This window comes from Colletotrichum paranaense, assembly GCF_030867605.1.
Source record: "Colletotrichum paranaense strain IMI 384185 chromosome Unknown Scaffold_2.1, whole genome shotgun sequence".
NCBI lineage: Eukaryota > Fungi > Ascomycota > Sordariomycetes > Glomerellales > Glomerellaceae > Colletotrichum > Colletotrichum paranaense.
In genome coordinates, this window is record NW_026848960.1 from 2,407,682 (window position 1) to 2,429,997 (window position 22,316).

A 22,316-nucleotide genomic window follows, 5' to 3' on the forward strand; every position below is an offset into this window, starting at 1 on the left:
CTTGTCTCGATAGCTCTCCCACACCTGCAATCCCTGTATTCGAGGTTCTACTCATTATTGAACAGATACATTCATCGCCCGTGAAGAAGACGAAGATGTCAATGAGTCAAATTGTTTTTTGTTTCATCTACTTGTTTCTGTTCTATCAAGACTCCTCCAACTCCAGGCCGAATTTCAACTTCATGCCAATTGTCAAACGGAAAAAATCAACAACTCCTGATTTTTGATTGCTGTAAACTATCTGTGTGTGCGTGTATGTGTGTCTTGATAAGCGCTTTCAAAGCGAGTAGCGTAAGACTGCTCGAGGAAGAGTCTCAAGCGGCCCTCTCGGCTTGGATGTCTGTTCGCTCGGAAACGACGTACCATATAGCCGCCTCAATGATCTTGCACACGATTCTCAACTCGTGGTCATCTGTAAGATACAGTCAGCATTGGTGAAAAACGGTATGGGCCAGACCTGATTTCTTCTCTCCTCCTCTCCCTTTCCCGCGACGATGTATAAATTCTTGTTCGCCTTCGTTGTTGGCTCTCTGCTGGAACCAGAAAAAAGAGGGAACTGTGTGACATCTAGCCGTCACCCGCCGCCGCCTTGGAGAGCAAGGCAGCGTTTTCTTTCCAAAATCCAAAAAAAAATCATCATGTGTGTGTGTGAAGAAACGTACCTCGCGGAGCATATACCATGACGAACTCTTCCGGCACGGGCATCCTCACCAACGTCCCCTTCCACGCTAACGGATGCCGCTGGCCCCAGCCCTTGGCCAGCACCTCTCGAATGTCTTCGGGATGGAGGTTCATGTGCAAGCTGTGGTCCGAGTCGTGGACGTGGCAAACCTCGCCGTTGCACGTAACGTTGACGGGGTGCCGCGCAAACAGTGCCAGGCCGTGCTTCTCGAGACAGGACCTCGCGGTACCGAATGTTCCCGGGTTCGCGGCCGCGAGCTTCTGCAACGTCTTGCGGAGGGCGTGGTAGTGCGGCACCGTGCCATGCTGATCCAGCTGCCTCTGCGGCGCGATGCCGGCGACCTGGGGTCGGGGACCGGGACGATATGGTAGTCGGGTGAGGTCTCCATTCTGGCGGAGGATGCCTCGCTTCGGGAGGATGTTTGGCCTCGCCTCGGGCGCCGTAAAGGGGTCTCGGAGTGCCCAGAGCCGCAGCCAGGCTATTCGAACGTAGCCCTGGAACGTGGCCGGTGTGCCGCCCGGTCCGAGGCCGAGGAAGTTGTGGTAGTCGTTCCGCACGAGCAGCAGGATGGGGATGATGACAAGAAGGGTCTCGGCGATCCTGGGTTCGAAGAAGTGGATGATGAGAGCCAGAGTCATAGACAATGTGAAGATGGCGGGGCCATTGAGAGTGACAGAAATGGCTTCCTGCTTGAGGACGCAGCTCACGGAGGCCTGATCGAGTTCTAGCCCCACGCCGCAGGCATTGGGGGAGGCAATTGGCTCTTCATGGAGGAGAGTTGAGGCCGACGAGGTAGTGATAGCGACGGACATGGCTGGCTTTTCTTGTTCTTACGAGATGTTGAGACGCATGGGCACTAATATGCACAGCCGCCAGGCTCAAGAGGATGGGAAGGGGTGAATTCGAGCGGCGGATTTACAACGATGTGGATGAGATGGAGCACGATATAAGTAGGTGAAGCAGCAAGAAGAAGAAGAAGAAAGGAAAAAGATAGGCGAGGAAAAGTGAACGCAAAGTAAGGGTATGTGGTCGACCGGACCTGACACACGAACGAGTGACCACGAGGTTCGACTAGCCACCGGGGGGTCTTGTCGCAAGTCAGACTACCTTATGCGGGGTCGTGGGAGCTGGGCGTCGAGGTGACTGTTGATCAAGTGACGGTGTTTGACAAAAGCGTCAAATCTGAGTGGCCAGTTTTAGGTGAAGGGAAGTCTGAACCACAAGCCGCATATAGCCTTTGGCCTGCAACTCTTCACACTAGGCTCGTGCGAGGTAGAGATAGGCAAAGTTCCCGCCTCGGCGACCAAGCTAGGGCAAAGCCAGTACCGCGTACCGTGGCCCTGTATGCATCAGGCCTCCTGTCCACCGACTTTCTGAGGCAAGCAAGAAGCCGTTGTAATGCAGCCCTCAGTCAACGCAGGACCCTTGCCGAGGCGTGATTACTCCGCACGCTGGAGCGGTGCACTTGTCGACCGCGTTTTTGAGCCTGATCAACTACTCGAAGTGAACGGAGTATTCGTAGAAGTTGTCGGGCGTTCAAAGGTAGCCGTCCCACGCCTCGGTGTTGAGTTGAGGTTGCAAGGTTCCACCGCCAGTTCGGGGATAATGTTACTCAGGCCGCCGGTGCCGGAGGGCTTCCTGGGGCCTCCGGGACGGTGAGAGGTCAGGAGGATGTGCTTGAGTTTGAAAGGAGCCGCCGGAGCACTTTGGGGCCAACGGATGCTTGTCTCCACCGTGAGGGGCGCACTTGTACAACTCGACGGCGGCGGGTCAGCCGATTCCCTTCCGAATTTGTCTTCATTGGCTGGCTGCAGAGTGACGACTCTCGTAAAGTTCCTCAAAGGACGATGTGTTGCTTTGCTCGACATCTGATGTTGTTTGATCCTCAGCTCGTATTCTCAGGTGTTGGCGGTGCACTGCCCCTTGGACTATTGACAGGTTTTCAAACGCAAGAAGCTTCCAATTTCAGCAGCGAGTGCCTAACCAGAATCCTCTGAATTGCACACAGTTGGGCAATTACAACAGTACAATAGTCTCGCTGAAGAACTCCAGACCGGAATTGCGTTTTGCAGTCAGTCATGGTGACCACGTCTCTGGACAAGTAGGCCGTGCGACTGTGACTATAGAGTTTGCGCATGCCCAAAAGCATCGAACTGCCCTCTCTCTCCTCTTCTTGCCTCGAGCATTGAGCGACCGAGGAAGTGATTGGGAGTGAGAAAACGGCACAGTACATGAACCGGCATGAATCTATTAGGAATGTGGCTTGCCGTTGTCGTGAAGTTTGCTGAGACCAGGAGACTATTCTTGTCGGCTGCGGGCCGTGTTGGGTAAGACGGGACGCGTCAAGGTCTTGCCATCGAAAGCGCCAATCTATCTAAGCGATGCGGCGCCTTTTGGAAGCGATTAGATACGCCGTTATGCGGAGCTTGGGAGTTGGGTTGGACTAAGTGGGTGAATGTATAATACCTACCACCTCGCAGCCACGAGTTCAGGAGGTAGCGTTGATCAGGGATGAACATAAGGTATGGATAGGGGGTTGCATTGGGAGGGCGACTTTTTCTCTGTACATACGGAGAACACAGCGAGCGTACCACTGTACGTTGTTAGTGCTACAACGCAACCACAGTACGGGGATGCACCGTAACAACTTCCGCCCTCAGCCACATGCATGACAAGATGAAAACTGGGTATGCAAATCGATATTCGCCTGCTAAATCTCGGCGTGTTCTAAATTTGTTCTCCTGGAATCTGCAAAGTCGGCGAGACACGATTGACGGATTGGCGGATCGGTATGGCATCTCATTGCGATAATCTCCTTTGTCGCACTGGCACACTGCGTCGGTGCTTTCTTTGGTAATGTTTGAAATGAGATGATGAGTCGCGGTCCGTAGGGATAGGCGTTCTTCGTTGGTGGTCTTGCTCGAAATTCGAATCCATCCTCCCTCACCAAACAGCTTGGCAGCATGACGTCGATTTTTTTTTTGGAGATACAATGGGAGACACTGCGGGGTGCATGGATGGGTCAAGATTCATGCTCAAGATTGAAGCTGGCTGAAGAAATGCCTCCCTCGAGTCGGACCGGTAGTTGTAGGTACACTCACGGAATAATGGAGAGACCATGTCTCATGGGACAGCCAAGAGCGTTGGAGCAGGACTCAGGGCTCAGGAGAGGCTGAGACGAAACAGAGCAGCGCGTCCGAACTTGTTGCAGCTTCATCCAGTCTCATTGTGCAGGTCAGATGAGAGTTGCGACAAGACAGGAAACGATTCCATATGTGGCGCGGGTTGTGATTGATTCATTCATCGGCTGCAGTTGCAAATTGCAGACAATCCCTCCTGTGGGCTGAAGCGGAGTGCGAATTGCGATTGGGGGCCGGCGAGTGATCCCTACCTGGCCACCTAGTCATTTGCAAGTTGGAAACCCAGTAAAGTAAGCAGCGTCGGTGTCAGTTGTCTTCTTTCATCGTGATGCTATGGACCAAGAGACCAAAGACGGTCAAGGCTCGAAAGAGGAGTGTCCAGACAGTGTCAGGATCCTTCATTTTGCAATTCGAGCGTCTTGGATTTGCTGGATTGCAGGAGGACGGGAAGTGGAACGCACCTTCAACTCAAGGAGCCGAACCGTAGCGGGCAACCAGTCCCGGAGTTGGTTGAAATGGTTGTCAGGGAGACCCCAGTCAAGCTTTTAGCGAGGAAGTCGAGACCAAGGCGACAACCCTTGCTGTGCTCCTGCAAGTTCTGGGCGACCCGCATTGGCGCGCACCTAGAATCCAGTCGTAGCCGGCGGGCCTAGGAAGAAGAAAAAGCAGGAGAGGGCAGGCGTGCATCTTGCATTTTGTTCGTCGCTGCTTTGGGCCAAGGTCCCGGTGCGGCGCTGCGGCCCTTGAACCTTTCTTGGTCAACATCCAATAGGCAAGAAAAAGAAAAGCCTGGCACCGACAGGACGGGGGGAAGGGGCAAGGCTGCAAGCTGGAGGGGGGTGGAGTGTTCGTAATTCTGCCAAAATTCACCGCCTACACACCCCCGTTGCTCAGAGCAACATGTAGTTGGCCAGTCATCGTCTGGGACCCCCACCAATTCCCCAATCAGATCCATTCTTTTTAGTGGCGATGGCGTGGGACGCGGATAGGGGGGCCCAGGAAAGAACCAGCTCCATACCCTCACCCTCCTTCCCGGTCCAACAAAGACAATGAACTCCCCCCGTCTCTTCAAATGGAAGGCTCAAAGCAAGGACGACACACACCATTTCACAGTGTGCAACCCACCCAAAATACGTAGTTACTCGGACTGCCGAACCACACTGGTCAACCTTAGCAGCAACGAAATACGTACCTCTCTCAGGTTGTCTTTCGCTGTTTTGCTCCTGCCTTTTTTTCTCATGTTGTCCCGCCGTCGCTGGGTCGCTCATATCCAACATTGATAGATCCATATTACTCGAGGTGGACTCTGTTGGCCCAAACTAACCTCCGTCGTTCGTTCCCCTGCTGCGCTTCATTTCCATATGATGCCCTAGCACCGTGCCCCCGAACCTCATCTCCATCTTTTTGGCTTGCGACCTCTACTTTATTCTGTCCAAAGCATTCATTTCCCATCTTCACCCAATACTACCGACTTCGCCTTTGCTGTATACTATACTCTACGACAACTTTTACCGGAAACCTCACAGGTCTTTCTGTAGTATTACGCGAATCGTTTACACCCAGGCGAGTGTCAGGAGAGCCGCCACGCCCGTCCACCGGGCCTCTACCACAGCACTTGGAGGTGTTCACGGGTTTCTCGTGGTAAGCAACCACCGACTGACACCGCTATTGTCGTCTCTGTCTGCCCCAGAAACTAACTCTGGGAACCTCAAGACTCCAATCCAGCACCAAGAATGGGTGTTTTTTCAAACCCATTGCGGTCTCGCGAGAACCGCACGGGCAGATTACCAAAATACGAGCAGCTCAGTCCTCTGCGCACCAAGGAGCGCCTCTCGAACGATGACGACGACTATTACTCGTCCGACGACGAATCGGAAGACTACTCGACATCCTCCTCGCCGAGTGCGAAGAGCTCACGGCAGACTTCAGGATCGCTCTCGAGCGCAGCCATGATGCTCCCGAAGCGGGCTCTTGCGACAGCCCGCCGCCCGCGTACCCACCTTTACCGCTTCCCAAACCGAATCATCCGATACTTATGCTTAGGACTGCTTACGTTCATGGTGGTCATGATCATGTCTCTGGTACGCGCAAGTCACGTTGAGAACAAGATGATCATCGAGGGCAAGGTAGAGAAGAAGCCAGACCCTCCGCCGGTATGGGAGTCCTTTGGCTTCATTCAAAGATACTACGGAGGTGTTCGATCTATAGTCGCCCCTTCCAAGTACATCCCCTCGTACCCCCGCTCCTCAGACGAACTTCCCTTGGACCAGCTCGACATCAACACCACCGTCACCACAACGAGTGAGGATGGCAAGGACGATGCCGTCAGACGCGCTGTGCCCAAGAGCAAGGAGTTCATCGACCACCCTGGCTCCATTTTCGTGACAAAGCCTGAGAAGATGAACGAATGCTTCATCGACAAGGACAACAAAGTTCGCGTCCCGCCTATTCGTTACCTGGAAGGCCGCCCTCAAGGTTTCCCCCAGCACGTCGAAGGTTCTTACGATCTACTCAACTTGCCTGAAGATATCTGCTACGAACGATTCGGACGCTACGCGCCCTATGGTTTTGGGTACTCCGTTCCTGCTGGAGGTCTCGGAATTGGCGAGCACGGCGAAAAGGAAGGTTCCGATGCTGTGTGGGAGAAGACCCCTCAGGTGGACTGGCGGCAAGTCGATTGGGCAGATGCTCAGCGCCGGTGCTACCAGTCAAACAACGAGAGATTCAAGCCGATGCCCCCCAAGACCCCCGCCGCACGTGGTTTCTTCGTCGACGAGCCTGCTCAAAATGCCACCTTGGTGACGCGCGATCCTCTCGACAACTTGGAGCCCGGCGCCAAAGCCACCCAGTCAGATACGAAAGCCGACCAGGAGCAAAAGCCCAAGGAAAAGATGTCCCGTACAGCTGTAGTAATCCGTGTTTGGGACGAGTACAACTGGCGCGAGGAGGATATTATGAACGTTCGCTCGGTCATTTCCGAATTGGCACTGGCTTCAGGTGGACGCTACGATGTCCATCTCCTCGTTCAGATCAAGAACGACGCAGCACACCCCGTCTGGGCCGATCACGAGGTTTATGAACGCCGTATCAAGGAGCGCATTCCCGAGGAGTTCAGAGGTCTGGTCACGCTGTGGACAGAGACGCAGATGTTGTCTCTGTACCAGGGCATCTTCGATCTCTACACTCGTGGACCTGACTTGCCAGTTCACGGAGTTTACCGCGGCCTTACTATGGCTATGCAGTACTTCGGCTACCAGCACCCCGAGTACGACTTCTACTGGTCCTGGGAGATGGACATCCGCTACACTGGCCACTACTATGATCTCTTCTCCAAGATGGAGAACTGGGGCAAGGAGCAACCACGAAAGGGAATGTGGGAGCGCAACTCTCGATTTTACATCCCCAGCGTCCACGGTTCCTGGGAGGACTTCAGACAGATGGCCCGTGTGCAGTCTGAGATGGGAACAGATGGCGCTGATAACGTGTGGAAGAACATTCCTGGCGCGAAGCCTAAGGAGAACCAAGATCCCACCAAGATTACAAGAGGCGAGAAGACCATCTGGGGACCCGAGCGCCCTACCAATGAGGATGACTGGTTCGAGATCGAGAACGACCCTAAGCCGCCTACCACGTACGAGAAGGACAAGTACACTTGGGGTGTCGGCGAAGAAGCCGACTACATTGCCTTTAACCCCATCTTCGATCCTGAGGGAACCACTTGGTTGCTATCAGAGGACATTACTGGATACAACAAGAACAACCGGGACGAGCCTATGCCGCCTAGACGAGCACACATCATCACGGCTTCGCGCATGTCCCGCCGCTTGCTCATGACGATGCACCGCGAGACTGCTTTCAAGAAGCACTTTGCCTTCCCGGAAATGTGGCCTGTTACCGTCGCTTTCCAGCACGGCTACAAGGCAGTATTTGCGCCTCATCCCATGTATGTCGACAGAGAATGGCCCACGGAATATTTGGCCCAGGTTCTCAACGGCGGCAAGAACGGAGCTAGTGGTGGTGCTCGCACTGCAGTGTTTGGTCAGCGTGAGCACAACCTCCGTGGTCTCAGCTGGTTCTACAACTCGGGCTTTGCTCCGAATCTGTACCGTCGCTGGCTCGGCCTCAAAGTCAACAATGATGGTGGCGAGGAGTTTGAGAAGACGGAAGATCTGAGCAAGGATGGGTCCAGTGTTGGCCAGATGCGTGGTGGTGAGGGCCGTATGTGCCTGCCTCCAATGCTCATTCATCCTGTCAAGGGAGTTGATATTCCCGTGGAGAAGATACCCGAAGAGACAACGGAGAGCGTTCCTGAGTCTGATCCGAACGCATGAACATGAGGAGGCGACTTTGGAGGTGTATGAAGCATGACCTATTTGCGTTGCACTTGGTGTTGTTTTGCTCTTATTTCAAGGGCTACATTTGGGACATACAGATGGTACGGCGTCTTGGGGTTAGCTTTGTTGGATTCTATAACGCATACTTTTGAGGCTTACGAGATGGACTCGTGGCTATTGTAGGAAAAGGCATTAATGCGTTGCCGTATACATGATGTATGATGTACATAATGACTGTCAGGTTAGAGGGAGTCATGATGGCCAAACAGGATGGCTAGCAAAAATCTTGCATCACAATTCGATTCAGTAAAATGACCACTTGTTCTTTTGTGAAGCTGTTGCCTTGTGAAGTTTTCACCAGGCAGAGCCGGTCAGTCACCGTCCCATCTCGTCGCTTCGAACTGACTTTTGGCAGCGTAGCAAACGGTACCTTGTGCCACCCATAGGTGAGACAGTTATTGCAACGGTATGTTAGCTTCTGGACACGGTGGTGAATTCGAGCTCGTTTATGGCAGCCTGCCTCGTAGCGCAATCTTAGAGGAGGTCATCCAAGTACATTCTCATAGAGGAAACCCAGACTGTATTTTCGTGTGAGTCACAAGGACTACACGAGTGCCATCACAGCTGTGCCTAATGAATCCGTAGATGGGGTATTTAGACGGCTTCCGGTGGCATTGGTGTCATGGATGGAAACCTCCTGTAATCCCAGATGGCACGCACGAACAATGCTGGCCGGTTCCGGCTTCCTGTGTGGATGTTGTAACACAAATATTTCGGCTCGAATAACGAGCTTGTCTGCCGATTGTTGTTATGTAGATGCTTAGACAATGCCAGTGGTGCTCCAAGGCTGAGAGTAAAGGCTCTGTGAGTAGTCTTGTGGTCAAAGACGCTCAAAGGTTCGCCGGTATTGCACTCCATATCAAAATAGCCAAGCCTTGCTTCATATTCAGAACCATTCGTGTCATTCATGTGATCTATGATACACTATACATCTCAATCTCATCTCCAGGAGTGTTGTTGGCATTCGGGTCTCGAAGAGCATCCTGCCAAGATCCCATCCCTTTTTTGTGCGCCTTCGACCTGTCGTCCCCAGCACGGGTATCCGGAAAACGAAAAATGACGACGCCTTTTTATTCTTAAACTACCCTCTTGACCTCGAAGAATCTGCGAAGCCACCACACCTGGAAGACGGACTCTCCAACGACGAGGCCAATGACGAACAGATTCCACCACTTGACTCTGCTGTTGGTGCTCTCGGCGGTATTACGGTGAGTGCGCTCGCGAAGGACAATGTAGGACTGCTCATCCTTGACCTGGGCGAGAAGCTCGGAAAGGTGACGGACTATAACGAGGAAGTGTTAGAGAAGCCTAGAAACCCCACTGATAAAACCCATTGCGCTGGCGTGCTCCTTACCTTCAACTTCGAGGGGGTCGGCAGGGACATCGGTTTCGCTAACGTAGACAATGCCGTGGACGTTGAAGGAGACCTCCTTGCTGTGGGCGCCCCAGTGCTCGTTTCCGAAGCAGTAGGTGTACTTGCCGTCGTGCTTCGCGTCGAAAGAGAAGTCGCCGTTGGAGACACTCTTGTCAAAGGTCTCGTACTGGCCTTGGGGGTTCGTGATCTATGGGCGTAGGGAGTCAATCGTTAGTCTTGTTGCCTTTGCCATGATGCAATTGCGCGCAAAGTACGCGATTCGAAAGGGGGTGGTGGTGGGGTAGGTTGGAGCTGGATTCGTACCCAGAAGTCAATGTCTAGGTTGCCGGCGCTGCCAAACTCGCGGTCGCCGACCTGGAAGGTGACGGTCATCTTGTCATCGCGGTGCAGCGACTCGTGGAAGCACTCGCGGCCGTGGGCGGGCAGCTGGATGTTGTGGGCCAAGGCCGAGTGGACGAAGCCAGCTGCGAGGAGCAGCTTGGCGACTGAAGGGAAGAACATGGCGGGAGCTTCCAATCTTTTTTTCCTCAGGGTGGTGTAAGAGCTCTCTGTCGTGGCCGATACGAAAAGACGTCAGACTCAAGCTGGTCGGCAGGCACAGCAGAGTCGAGCTGTTCTGGAGTCGAATGGTAGAGGTCAGGGCCGGAGGAAAAAAGGAGCGACGTTGGCTTGTGTCCAGGCTGTTCTCCAGATCGGTTCCTGGAGGTGATCCCTGTTCCTTGAGTCTGGACACTTTGGCGACGTCTGGTTGGACTTGAGGCTGAGCCAAAAGAAGTCTAGCTCGGGGGGCCAGACGTAATGGACCGATGCTTTTCCGACTTTGTTTCTCACGGTACATTGAAGCCGACCCCTGCACGTGATGCGGGTACTTTGTGCTTCAGAAGGGCCCTTTAGCGGTTGACAACGCTAGAAGGGAGCCAACAGGGAGCTTCGAGTGGCCTGCCTTAACCTATCTTATGGTCTGTGCCCAGCTTGACTTGGGGCCCTCAGCACGCAACCTGAGGTACCTTACCTTACCTTATGGAACATGACAGCGTGGGCAGTTTTAGGAATCCCAAGGGCAAGTATTGCCAGACAGTAGCTTGCTAGGGAAGGTACCTCAGCGGGCCACAGGGTGGCGTCCGTTTGTAGCGGTGGTCGAGTAGAAGTGGGGACACAGAGTTTGAAAAACATGGCCTTTCTGAAAATCACCACCAACCTCGTTGAGCCGAAGATTATCTTAGCAAAGCCCACCCCCTCTGCTCGCCTCTATTCCACCCACCTAAACTAATCCTCTTGACACTTGGACTGTCTCCCCCCCTTCACCGACAATCACACCCACGACCAAAAAAAACCACCACCACTCGTCTCCAGTCTCCCGTCGCAGAGGGACTTCGTGAAGAAGTAAGTCACTAGTATTCTCGTCATCACCTGTTTTTGTTTCGACTCCGTCCCTTTCTTTCCAGCCTCTGTGTCATCTTCAGTCGGGTCTTCGTCCCCCTCAGTCCCCTTTCCCACCCCCTCGGCCAAAGTTGCTCTTGCGCGCGTGCCTGCATCGGTCTGGACACGACACCTCAGGATACAGTAGAAAGGCAGAGCAGCCCACCACACGCCCCCCAACCCAATCCAATATCCCTATCCCTCCCTCCCTCCACGTCGCCTGTCCACATCCACTTCTTCTATCCCGCTATCTCCTCTCCTCCATTTGCGAATTGCGGCAGCCTGGTTCTCAACTTCAACCTTGACCAGTTCATCATCGCATCATCTTGCCTTCGCTCAGCGCCCAGGCAGACTTTGGTCAGTGACCCGATCCTGCCCGCCTCCGTTACGATCTGTCCTTTCCGACTGTGCTCTCTTCGTTGCTTTATATCCCGCCCGCATCTTCTCTCGACGTCACTGCCATTTAATCTAAATTCATCAATTGCGCGCTTGCTTACACTGTCGCTCCTCAACAGATTACTTCTTCCTACCCAACGCAACCGACACTTAGACGTTCATCACAGCCCGAACCGCAACCATGGGTCTCGCATTTTCCAAGATCTTCGACAAGCTTTGGGGAAAGAAGGAGATGAGAATTCTGATGGTCGGTCTTGACGCCGCCGGAAAGACTACGATTCTCTACAAGCTCAAGCTCGGTGAAATCGTCACGACCATTCCTACCATTGGTACGCACCACCCCTTACCACCCTATTCTGCCTCTTGTCATCATCGAATCTCGCGCCCCCGCTGTCGATAGGTCAATGCATCGAGGAGGCGAATGGCGTGCTAACATTCCGCCCTTTCAGGTTTCAACGTCGAGACCGTCGAGTACAAGAACATCCAGTTCACCGTGTGGGATGTCGGTGGTCAGGACAAGATTCGTCCTCTGTGGAGACATTACTTCCAGAACACCCAGGGTATCATCTTCGTCGTCGACAGCAACGATCGCGACCGTATCGTTGAGGCCCGTGAGGAGCTCCAGCGCATGCTCAACGAGGACGAGCTGCGGGATGCCATTCTCCTGGTCTTCGCCAACAAGCAGGATTTGCCCGTATGTTACCCCGCCACCCCCTCCCCCCTACTTCGGCGCTCCTTGAGGCTTCATCAACTCAAAGCATGCGACTGACCTTTTCTTCTACAGAACGCCATGAACGCCGCCGAGATCACAGACAAGCTTGGCCTTCACTCCCTGAGACAACGCGCCTGGGTATGTTTTCCCCGAGCATGACGAACTACGACTCTCATACTAATCCCCCCAATAGTACATCCAGTCCACTTGCGCTACCTCCGGTGATGGTCTCTACGAGGGTCTCGAGTGGCTTGCCACCACCCTGCGCAAGGCGGGTCACCAGTAAATGCCGCGAAGAGAAGCCGAACGGACTACCTCTCTTCTGCTACTCTTTCACGTCATCCCTCTGGTACGGTTGTAATTCGCAAAGCTACCGGTCACAAGGCAATCGAATAGTCCATAACTCATTTTCTCGCATTTCCTCGTCCTTCCATCCCCTCCTCCCCATGGTGGTCCCTGACATCACGTGAGCCACACTCCATTGGCATTCTCGACGCAGCAAGCACACACATTCTGGTCTCAAAAGGACAAGTTTCGTTTTGGAAGAAAGGGGGCGTCTTGGGTTGGGAAATTTGTACAGTCCTCACGCAGCAACTCTATACGCTTCTCCGTCCAAATGTGACGGAGAAGCCTACTCATGAACACCCTGGCTTTCTCGCCTCCGCACAATTCCATGAAGACGGTGTTTTCTGCTCTTTTGATGGTCTGGTTTGCCCACCATTCTCGGTAGGGGAAGGGATGAGACCTGGGCTTAACGATTTTCTTCATGACTGGTCAGTCCCCCTATGAGGGGTGGTTCGCCCTGCTTTCCTCCAGTTTGTCGTCATTGTTGTTAGGTATGGAGGGGGTTCAGGTAGTTCTAGCCTTGAGAGTTGGGACAGAATCGTTATAGACTTGTCTTCCTTTTTTTCTCACAAAGTTTCATGGTGCCACGGGATATGCGATAACGTTCTTTTTTTTTTTTTTGGTGCTGCCGCCGTCCCAACCCCTCCATTCCTTGAAAGGCCCCTTTGTGGGAAATGTCTCGCGGCATCCTCAGCCTAGAATTCTAGCCCCCCCTCTTAAAGCGTACGCTTCAACGCCGTCTTACCGCAGAGCCCCTTTGTGGAATGCTGTCTTGGACGCGTGGGTGTGGGTACTCGACGTCACAGGGATGGGATGTAGGCAGATGCGACTCAAGAGGACAAATGGCTACTCGTGAAAGGTGGGTTATAAGTGCACAGGCTCACTAGATGAGTAGAATCGAGAACGAATATTGTCCGTGGGTTATGGGGTGGAATACGTAAGTAGAATGCACGTGTAATAAATACGGTCTATCTGTGATTTTACAGTCTTATGCGGCGTTACAGCAATGCTACAATGGTAGTTGACAAACACTTTCGAGAGAGGGGAATCCAGCCTTTTCCTTACATGTACTCCGTGCGCCTAAACAATGACTCAAAACAAAGTAGTGGTACATGTCGTAATTAGATGATCCCTTTTCACGCCTTTGACTGAGCCGCAACTTTCAGGCCCAAATTATCCTCATTGATACTGACAACCGCCGTCTCACCGGAGCGCAACTCGCCGCGGATGATCTTGTCCGCAAGCCCATTGCCAATTTCGTTGGTGATGAGGCGGTTGAGCGGTCTTGCGCCGAACTTGGGGTCGTAGCCGCGCTCCGCGAGCCAATCTCGCACCTCGCCGCCAACGTCGAGTATGATGCGCTTGTCGTCGAGTCGCTGCTGCAGCTCCCGTAGGCGGATGTCGACAATGTCCCGAAGTGCGGCGAGGGCGAGGCGCTTGAAGACGATGAAGGAATCGATGCGGTTGAGGAACTCTGGCGGGTAGTTCGCGGCCACGACGTCCATAACAGCCTTGCGGATGGAAGGGTCGATCTCGCCGTCAGCCGTCTCCTTGTACGGGTGGATGGGGTCCGCGCCGACGAGTATGTTTGCGCCGAGGTTGGATGTAAGCACGATGATGGTGTTGCGGAAGTCGACCTTGTGCCCCTGGGCGTCGGTGAGGTAGCCCTCGTCGAGGACTTGAAGGAGGAGGGCAGAGATGTCGCGGTGGGCCTTTTCGAACTCGTCGAAAAGGAGGACGGCGTAAGGCTTGCGGCGAACAGCCTCGGTGAGCTGGCCGGCATCTTCGTAGCCTACGTAGCCGGAGGGCGCTCCGATGAGGCGCGAGATGGTGTGCTTCTCCTGGAATTCGCTCATGTCGAACCGGACAACCGCCGACTCGGTAGAGAAGAGGAAGCCCGCGAGCTTCTTGCAGAGCTCCGTCTTTCCGACACCAGTCGGTCCCAGGAAGAAGAAGGACGCCAGCGGCCTATTCTCGCCACTGAGACCGGCACGCTGGAGGCGCACGGCGTTGGAGACGGCCTTGATTGCCTCGTCCTGGCCGCGGACAGCCTCACGCAGGGAATCTTCCATGTGCACGAGCTTCTCAATGTGGCCAGAGGTAAGCTTGGAAATTGGAATGCCCGTCACCTTTGAAACGACCGCTGCGATGTCATCCGCAGTGACGGCATCGTGAATAAGGCTGCCGTCTGACTTTTCGCCATCTTTGGGAATCTTTTGCTCAAGGGCGGGGATGACGCTGTATCTCAACTCAGACGCGCGGCCGAAGTTTCCTTCTCTCTGTGCCTGATCCAGCTCGATTCTGGCCTTGTCGAGCTCCTCCTGAGTCTTCTTGACGGCCTCGATCTCGCCACGTTCAGCCTCCCAGCGCTTGATAAGCTCAGCGATGTCGTCTTCGTATTTCTTCAGGTCCGTCTGCAGCTTGTCGCGACGCTCTTGACTGGCCACGTCCTTTTCCTTGCGCAAGCTTTCGAGTTCAATCTGAATGGTCATGATCTTCTGGTCGAGGGCCATGATGTCTTCAGGTTTCGATTCATGCTCGAGCTTGAGATGACTGGCCGCCTCGTCCATCAGGTCGATTGCCTTGTCGGGCAAGAATCGATCGGTGATATAGCGGTGAGAGTAGGTAGCGGCTGCCACCAAGGCACCATCGGTAATGCGGACACCGTGGTGGACTTCGTACTTGTCTTTGATACCGCGCAGGATGCTAACTGTGTCCTGGACGGTGGGTTCGTTGACAATAATAGGCTGGAATCTCCGGGCAAGGGCAACGTCCTTTTCGATAAGGCGGTACTCCTCCAATGTAGTTGCACCGCAGCACTGAAGTTCACCACGCGCAAGTGCTGGCTTCAGCAGGTTGCTCGCATCGATCGATCCTTCGGCCTTGCCGAGGCCGAGCAATGTGTGCAGTTCATCGATGAAGAGGATGACTTCGCCCTCTGCCTGCTGGACCTCGGTCAAGACCTTTTTCAGTCTCTCTTCAAAGTCTCCCCTGAACTTTGCGCCCGCAATCAGCGAGCCTAGGTCCAGGGCGATAACACGCTTATTCTTGATGCTCTCCGGGACGTCGCCACGCACAATTCTCAGTGCAAGGCCTTCGAGGATGGCTGTCTTGCCGGTGCCGGCTTTGCCAATGACGACAGGATTATTTTTTGTCCGCCGTGATAGAATCTGAATAGTTCGTTGGATTTCAGCGTCGCGTCCAATGACAGGGTCGAGCTTTCCCTCCTTGGCTTTCGCCGTCAGGTCGATTCCGAATTGCTCGAGTGCCGGTTTCTCTGGCTCGCCACCCATGTTCATGCGGTGTGTACCGCCTGGAGGATGAGGTCTTCCATTTGCATAAGTCCTTATGGCTATCGTTGGTAGAAGCCTGCTACTGCTTCTGAGTGCAGCAGATTCGTTGATGATGGCTCTTGAGATTAGTCGTGTAGGTCTGGGTGACGATGACCCGACGATACGCCGGGCGGATGAGATGAGTTGTCTTCTGGCTTGCATTGTGACTACTGGCCAATGCCATGTGTTACAAAAGTCGTTCCAATATGACAATTGTACAACAAGCTAAAGAGAGACAAGTACACGGCTTCAAATATCCTTTGAGCAACCCCCTAGTGTTGTCAAGTCACGAAGTCGGCAGATTTCACAAGTACATTCTCGCACTTTCGCTGAGGTCTAGCATGTTCCGAAGCTTTATCTTATCAGCACGTGGCCCATGCGCATGACGAAATGCGAATACCGCCAGCGCTCTTTGCCCATCATAGGTAGGCAGTCTTCCGACTACTCAGTTGAACTACATTCATGGGACAGAGGCTGTGTTTGACGGGGTCAAGAAAATACCTGAATGAGAGCTCTTGAATACTGATATTTTTTCGAGTAATCAACAGCTCACCCACCACCTAGGGATTAGCAAGAGAGGGAGTTACGTGCTGCCTCTTCGGAGTTGTTGACGCCCAGTGACATCCGACTCCGGCCCTGAGCTGGGAAGCAGACCGATCAGTGGGCCCTGGGGGTCTGGCCCCGGAAAATCGGGCGCACAATCTCCCGTTGGAAATTGTCGGTATGGGAAGGGGCCCTGGCTTACCGCCCGCGTCTACAGAGAGTGCAGAGGTTTCTGCCGCATGCACCCTGCCTAATCCGGACTAGCGGAGGGCTTGCCTTCCACACCCGCCGCCCACACTCGCTAGACATTTTCTGAGAAATCGATTTCCCGCCGACCCGACCCCAACAACCAAAGCCTCTCGAACGAGATCAACCACTTCCTTCTTTTTCGTTCACGATCCCCATTCTCCGCTAACCACAACAGCCCTCCACGAGGACCGAGAGCAACCATGTCGGCGAAGACGGAATCCACGACCAAGAAGTTCGGCTCGTCGACTCGGGTCGTCCCCGCCCCCTCCCAGAAGGCGCAGAAGTGGTACAACGCCGACGATGAGCCCGAGGCCAAGAAGGTGAGTTTACTACATCTGCGTGCTGGCGCTGCTTGGAATTCTGCGCATGTGCGATGGAAGGAGGGAAATGTCATTTCGAGAGCGGTCACGAGTTCGGGCTTGGGATGTAATTGGGAGGACACGACAAAGCGAGCGCAACAATTTTTTCGAATTACGACGCAAAACTTCAAGAGTCCCAAGTCGGGACAGCCAAGAGATTGCAGGAGGGAGACAACACATCAATACGGGCACAACAACCAATCGCAAAATCGATCAACGCACACAATGAATTGGAGGCATGGAGGAAGAAGACGCTCGTGATCTGCGGAATGACATGGCCCCCTTTATCACAAATGTCGAATTGCAAGCAACACGCACAAAAAAATCTTGAAAACTGGCGACGGCGATACTGACGACGATTGTCACTAGGTCCGCAAGGCCGTCCGCCCCTGGGCTCCCCGCCAGACCCTCCAGCCCGGTACCATCCTGATCCTCCTCGCCGGCCGCTTCCGCGGCAAGCGCGTCGTTCTCCTGAAGACCCTCGACCAGGGTGTCCTTCTCGTTACCGGCCCCTTCAAGATCAACGGCGTTCCTCTCCGCCGCGTCAACTCCCGCTACGTCATCGCCACATCCTACAAGGTCGACGTCTCCGGCGTTGAGTCCAAGAAGATTGAGGAGATCTCCGCACCCAAGTACTTCACCGCCGACAAGGCCAAGAAGCAGGTTGGCGAGGACGCTTTCTTCAAGCAGGGAGAGAAGCCTGAGGTACGATTACATCTTCTGGGACACCCAGATCCAGGTTGAATACAATGGGAACGGGAGACTGACAGTACATGTGTTTCTACAGAAGAAGGAGATCAACAGCAGCCGTGCCGCCGACCAGAAGGCCGTCGACAAGGCCCTGCTCGCCAGCATCAAGAAGGTCGACATGCTCGCCTCTTACCTGGCGAGTTCCTTCAGCCTGCGCAAGGGCGACAAGCCCCACGAGATGACCTGGTAAACAGTTTTTTTCCTACACCAAAAAAGCTGTTGAGAGGGAGGTTTCGTTTGGCGTGTGGGCTTTTCGGGGGTTTGCTCTCTTCGTCGCTGGTCGTTTCAAAAATTAAGGCTTCCGGATGATGTGGACATAGAGACTCCGTGGAAAAGGAAGGGGACAAAGTCAATTGGGATCAAAAAAAGAAGAACCACACATTTTTTTTACGCCCAGTTCGCAACGGTTTGAGGAATGTTGTTGTAGACGACGAAGAACTTATGGCTACACGGGCTGGGCTGGTTTTGCCAATTGCATTTGGAAGTCGACGGCATCGGTCACATTTGGCGTCTGTAATGAGGTTCTTCACAAATCCAACACACAAAGAAGATAACGCATCCGGTCCAACGACGACGTGCCTCCCCCTTTACGAGGGAATGACAATATTTGACATGAACCATACACTGCACTTTCTCGACTCGTGATGACTAAAGTGCATGATGTCAAGATTTGATGTAAGGAGCCTGACGAAAATCTCGGAAACGTTCAAACAGCATCCACTGGGCTTCACTTTATGCGAATGGTCTACGAAACTTTGAATGTTCTGGCCCCTTTTAGGAGCATGGTATTACAAGGTTTATTATGGTTGATGCAGGGACCCCTTTCATTCTCTTCACAGCCAGCCTCTCACAGTTTAGCCGTCTCGGACTTTGGGCTTAGTCACAAGTCACGATCGACCCAGCTCTGGATGATACCTGCCGGAGACGCCTCGTAGTGCTTAATGCTGACCTTGCCGGTGGCCTCGTCGAGGTAGGTGTTGGCCTGGACGAAGACCTTGCGGGGCTGCTTGTTGGCCAGGACGACGTTTCTGGCCTTTGTGCCCCAGAAGTCCATGTCCACGTTGGTCATCTCCTTGTAGAAGGCGGTGCCGTTCTCGACGTCGGCGGTGGCCTTGTACACGTGAAGCTTCTGAAGATACTTTCCAACGGCTGCAAATTGTCAGTCAGCATTGATGTGCCCCAAAGTGCGCGTCACGAGATTGGGAATAACATACCCTCACGACCCGTGGTCAGAATCTTTGAACGGTCAAGCTTGATCTCCAAGTCGGACAGATCATCCTTCTTGTACTCCAGCTTGCAGAAGTCGTCGCCAGCCTGGAGAAAGCACTACAGAGAGCGATAAGTCAGCATTTGGGCATTCATAAGCGTACGTCATTGTCACCAACCTGCAGGATAGAGAAGCGAGCCTGCGAGTGCGCTTGGCCCCACTTTTGGCTCTTGGGATCCCACATCTCCAGGGACACAAGACCGGCGCGGGCCATCTGGAGGTACGCAGCATACAGGACGTTGCCAGCCTCGTTGTTGATGTCGGTGCTTCCGTCGCCGAAGCCGAAGATCTTAAGAACGGGGAACTCGCATCTATGCCCAGATTAGTCAGGTATTTCTACACAGCCGGTTGCAGGATACATACCCAAGGTACATAGCGACGAGCTCAGCGCGGCACTCCTCGTATGAAGCAGCAAGACTGCCGAATACGGATCCCCATGTCTGTCCGGGCTTGTACCATGTGGTCACGGGCTTGTCAGTCAAGGGGCTGACGGGAGGGTTCTTCTCGTCAAAGTTGTAGGTTCCGGGAGAGGTCTCCTGAAGAAGCTTGCCGCAGCCGTGGCCAGTCAACTCGTGAAGGCCAACCTGCACCTCAAAAGCAGGGTCCCTGTACTTGTGGTACAACTCCAAGTCGGCTTCGGAGATGAAAGGGATCTTCTCATTGGGAGCCTTGGCGCTCAGAACGTTGCCGAGAGAAACGTTCTTGAAGCCCTCAGTCTGCCTAATGTCATCGTAGTTGGGGATGTTAATTCCAGCAGGAATTCCAGATCCGGCAAAGGTCAGAACCTCGAGTGATGTGAAGTCGGGCGACAAGAACTTGTCCTTCTCGAAATCCTTGCTCCACGGGAGGAGGGGAATCAGTTCGGGCGCAGCGGAGACGAGAGCGCCAAAGGCGCGGGTACGCTCCAGGTTGACCACAGATGCAAAGCCTTCCCACTCGCCGCGAATACCAGCGGGATCTCTGTAGGTCTCGATGAAACCAATGTTTGACTCAACCATAGGGCCCTTGTCTCTGATCCAGAATCTCTGGCTGTCCTTGAATGCGAGGAGGGAGCCACTTGAGAAAGACTTCGCGTATGCCTCGTGCATCTTTGCTTGGTTCTCGTTGTCGCTATTCTCCTGCGCCTTTGTGATATACTCGGAAATAGCCTTCATCTCAGCGGCATAGTCGCCGTATACCAGCTTGATCGTCTTGCCTTTGAGGAGACCATCCTCCACCTGGAACTCAGTCTCCTTGCCAATGTCACCGCCTTCAGCGGGAACGCTCGTGACAGCCGAGGCAATGAGAATTTCGAAAGTGCCCTCCTTGGTCTTGCGGAGACGGTTGTTCTCGGGGAGAAGGCCCTTCTTCTCCATCCAGGCGGACACGGCTTCGATCTCCTCCTGGGTAATGTGAGGCGAATCGGGGTAGTAGGTAGTCATGTGACCCTTGTCAGGGAATCCGAGGTGCATCAGCGCCTGTTTGTCAGAGCTGAAGATGGCACCGTTGGTCGCCTTGTAGAAGCGCTCAGCCTCAGGAGAGGTAGCAGCAAGGGCCGCGAAAGTCTTCTCATCGGCTCTAGGGATGAACTTGGCATCGCCGAAGCTCTTGTAGTTGCCATTGTTGCCCAAGAATTGGGCAGCATACTCCAGGAAGTGGGTCAGTTGGCTCTCATCGACACCAGCCTTCTTGGCAAGGCTATTCCAGTCACCACCACTGCTCTTGTGTAAGGCAATGATGAAGTCGTAGATGGGCTCTGACTCTGGAGAAAGTTGTCTGAGCACAATACGGGTTCCCGCAAACGAGGCTCTAACATGTCCTTTAGCTTCCGCTCCCCCATAAAAGCTTGGCATAGCTAATACCAAGGATGACATGGCATCACGACGGGGTTCTTACTTGCTGATGAAATGCGCATAGCGCTTCTGCTTGTCGGTGAGGGGTTCAAAGTGCTTCTCAATCTCCAAACGGACGACGCTCGGCGGCGCGTCAGCCAGGTAGTGCTTGAGCTCCTGAGCGTTCATTGTGGAAAATCTCTGCCGGCAGGGTTTCGCAAGCAAGGGGAAGTGATTTCTAGGTCTCAAAGTCTTGGGAGAAGTGTGAAATAAAGAAGAAGTAGCTCGCAAAGATGTCAGCCTTTGGAGGGCGGAAATGGATGAAACCCGCATGAGGAGTCGAGATGGTGCCGCACTGGTCATTGGTCACTGATGAGGCAGGTGCAGTGGATGAGCAGACGACAACTGTGTTCAGGCGCCGCCAGCAGCGGGGAAGAGCCACACAAGCCGCAGACGGAGGTTCGTTATTTGAACAGGGGAGCGGCTCTCTATGCACAGGCCAGGAGCTTCTCTATCGTGGCGCTCCGTGGCTTGACTTTCTTTTGACTGTGACGATTGGCCATTATGTTGGAAGCCACTTCTGCTGGCCACGAGACCTGTGGAAATAATTGCCCAGTCTGTAAATAATCTCGTATGCCATGGGGAACATATTCACCTCCCCAAACAGGCTTGGAGGCAGGCGACGACGTTGGAGCTTCAGCCACAATGAGGGGCAATACTGGTACTTTTGTTAACGAAACAACTGATTTATTTACAAAACTACAACCAATAGAGAAGGAGGGGCAAGCGATGGGAACATTAGAAATATTCCTCCAGTATATTCCACTATACCTGGACACATGACTTGCTGTGATTTCAGTTCTAGTCTTTGATATCACACAGGTCTGGGATCTCGCCTGCTCGTACCTAGTAGAGAGCCCGGTTGGGCGCGGTTAGTGTTGGTTCATAAGATGTGAGTGCCATCCACATGGGGCTTCTCAAGGAGCGAACCACCAACTTGAAGTCAACTTCGACACCAAAACTGTCGGTTGGATGATTGAAAGGACAGACTTGTACTTTCTGAGAGACACTGAAACGTCTAGCATTGAGACACAAGAATCCAAGAGATATAAGCGCATGATATGAGCCGTTTGCTTGCTTGACAGCTCTACCCCTTTTGCCCGCATTTCACAGTTCTGGTGCTTTTAAGAACGCACTGATGGTTGAGAGTAACGTCCATGAAAGCAGCAGGCTGAACCTGTCACGAGAGACACGAACCATTGATCGCTGAGTAGAATGGCTCTCTCAATAGTCCGAGTGAATAACTTATACTAAAATAAGCTGGAAGAACGGACTCTTAGTTGTTGTGAAAGCATTCTACTTGGCGACAGACCACCGACACCCCAGTTCATCGCTGGCGAAGCGATGCCGACTCTTCCCGTACACCGTTCTGCTCACCGAGAGGATCTAGCTTACAGTCTGCACCTGAGTCCAAGATCTGCAGATCGTGCCTGTCAATTGCAGTCTGTCGTTCTATGCATACTTCAAGAGCCAATGGATACC

At 53.5% G+C, this 22,316-nt stretch overlaps 8 protein-coding genes across 8 annotated transcripts; 4 read left to right on the top strand and 4 right to left on the bottom strand.

The window, feature by feature from the left end:
* Window positions 1-314: 314 nt before the first annotated feature.
* CPAR01_02708 (uncharacterized protein) lies at window positions 315-1,494 on the bottom strand (the record flags this gene model as incomplete). The annotated part of the gene is made up of 2 exons (XM_060486995.1): window positions 315-412; window positions 663-1,494. The coding sequence occupies 2 exons, from the start codon at window positions 1,492-1,494 to the stop codon at window positions 315-317; spliced, it is 930 nt and encodes a 309-aa protein (XP_060354323.1).
* Window positions 1,495-4,178: 2,684 nt separating this feature from the next.
* On the top strand, window positions 4,179-4,475 carry CPAR01_02709 (uncharacterized protein; the record flags this gene model as incomplete). Its single annotated transcript, XM_060486996.1, has 1 exon — window positions 4,179-4,475. A coding segment is annotated over one exon (297 nt), but the record flags the coding sequence as incomplete, so codon positions are not given.
* A 1,080-nt stretch (window positions 4,476-5,555) lies between these two features.
* On the top strand, window positions 5,556-8,153 carry CPAR01_02710 (uncharacterized protein; the record flags this gene model as incomplete). Its single annotated transcript, XM_060486997.1, has 1 exon — window positions 5,556-8,153. The coding sequence occupies one exon, from the start codon at window positions 5,556-5,558 to the stop codon at window positions 8,151-8,153; it is 2,598 nt and encodes an 865-aa protein (XP_060354325.1).
* Window positions 8,154-9,292: 1,139 nt separating this feature from the next.
* On the bottom strand, window positions 9,293-10,092 carry CPAR01_02711 (emp24/gp25L/p24 family/GOLD; the record flags this gene model as incomplete). The annotated part of the gene is made up of 3 exons (XM_060486998.1): window positions 9,293-9,498; window positions 9,571-9,778; window positions 9,895-10,092. The coding sequence occupies 3 exons, from the start codon at window positions 10,090-10,092 to the stop codon at window positions 9,293-9,295; spliced, it is 612 nt and encodes a 203-aa protein (XP_060354326.1).
* A 1,495-nt stretch (window positions 10,093-11,587) lies between these two features.
* CPAR01_02712 (ADP-ribosylation factor) lies at window positions 11,588-12,404 on the top strand (the record flags this gene model as incomplete). The annotated part of the gene is made up of 4 exons (XM_060486999.1): window positions 11,588-11,735; window positions 11,856-12,100; window positions 12,191-12,256; window positions 12,312-12,404. 4 exons carry the CDS (start codon window positions 11,588-11,590, stop codon window positions 12,402-12,404), a joined length of 552 nt encoding a protein of 183 aa, XP_060354327.1.
* A 1,195-nt stretch (window positions 12,405-13,599) lies between these two features.
* CPAR01_02713 (ATPase) lies at window positions 13,600-15,957 on the bottom strand (the record flags this gene model as incomplete). Its single annotated transcript, XM_060487000.1, has 1 exon — window positions 13,600-15,957. The coding sequence occupies one exon, from the start codon at window positions 15,955-15,957 to the stop codon at window positions 13,600-13,602; it is 2,358 nt and encodes a 785-aa protein (XP_060354328.1).
* Window positions 15,958-16,787: 830 nt separating this feature from the next.
* On the top strand, window positions 16,788-17,886 carry CPAR01_02714 (ribosomal protein L6e; the record flags this gene model as incomplete). The annotated part of the gene is made up of 3 exons (XM_060487001.1): window positions 16,788-16,907; window positions 17,316-17,651; window positions 17,734-17,886. The coding sequence occupies 3 exons, from the start codon at window positions 16,788-16,790 to the stop codon at window positions 17,884-17,886; spliced, it is 609 nt and encodes a 202-aa protein (XP_060354329.1).
* Window positions 17,887-18,576: 690 nt separating this feature from the next.
* On the bottom strand, window positions 18,577-20,963 carry CPAR01_02715 (peptidase family M49; the record flags this gene model as incomplete). Its single annotated transcript, XM_060487002.1, has 5 exons — window positions 18,577-18,845; window positions 18,911-19,022; window positions 19,067-19,274; window positions 19,327-20,787; window positions 20,839-20,963. 5 exons carry the CDS (start codon window positions 20,961-20,963, stop codon window positions 18,577-18,579), a joined length of 2,175 nt encoding a protein of 724 aa, XP_060354330.1.
* Window positions 20,964-22,316: the final 1,353 nt, after the last annotated feature.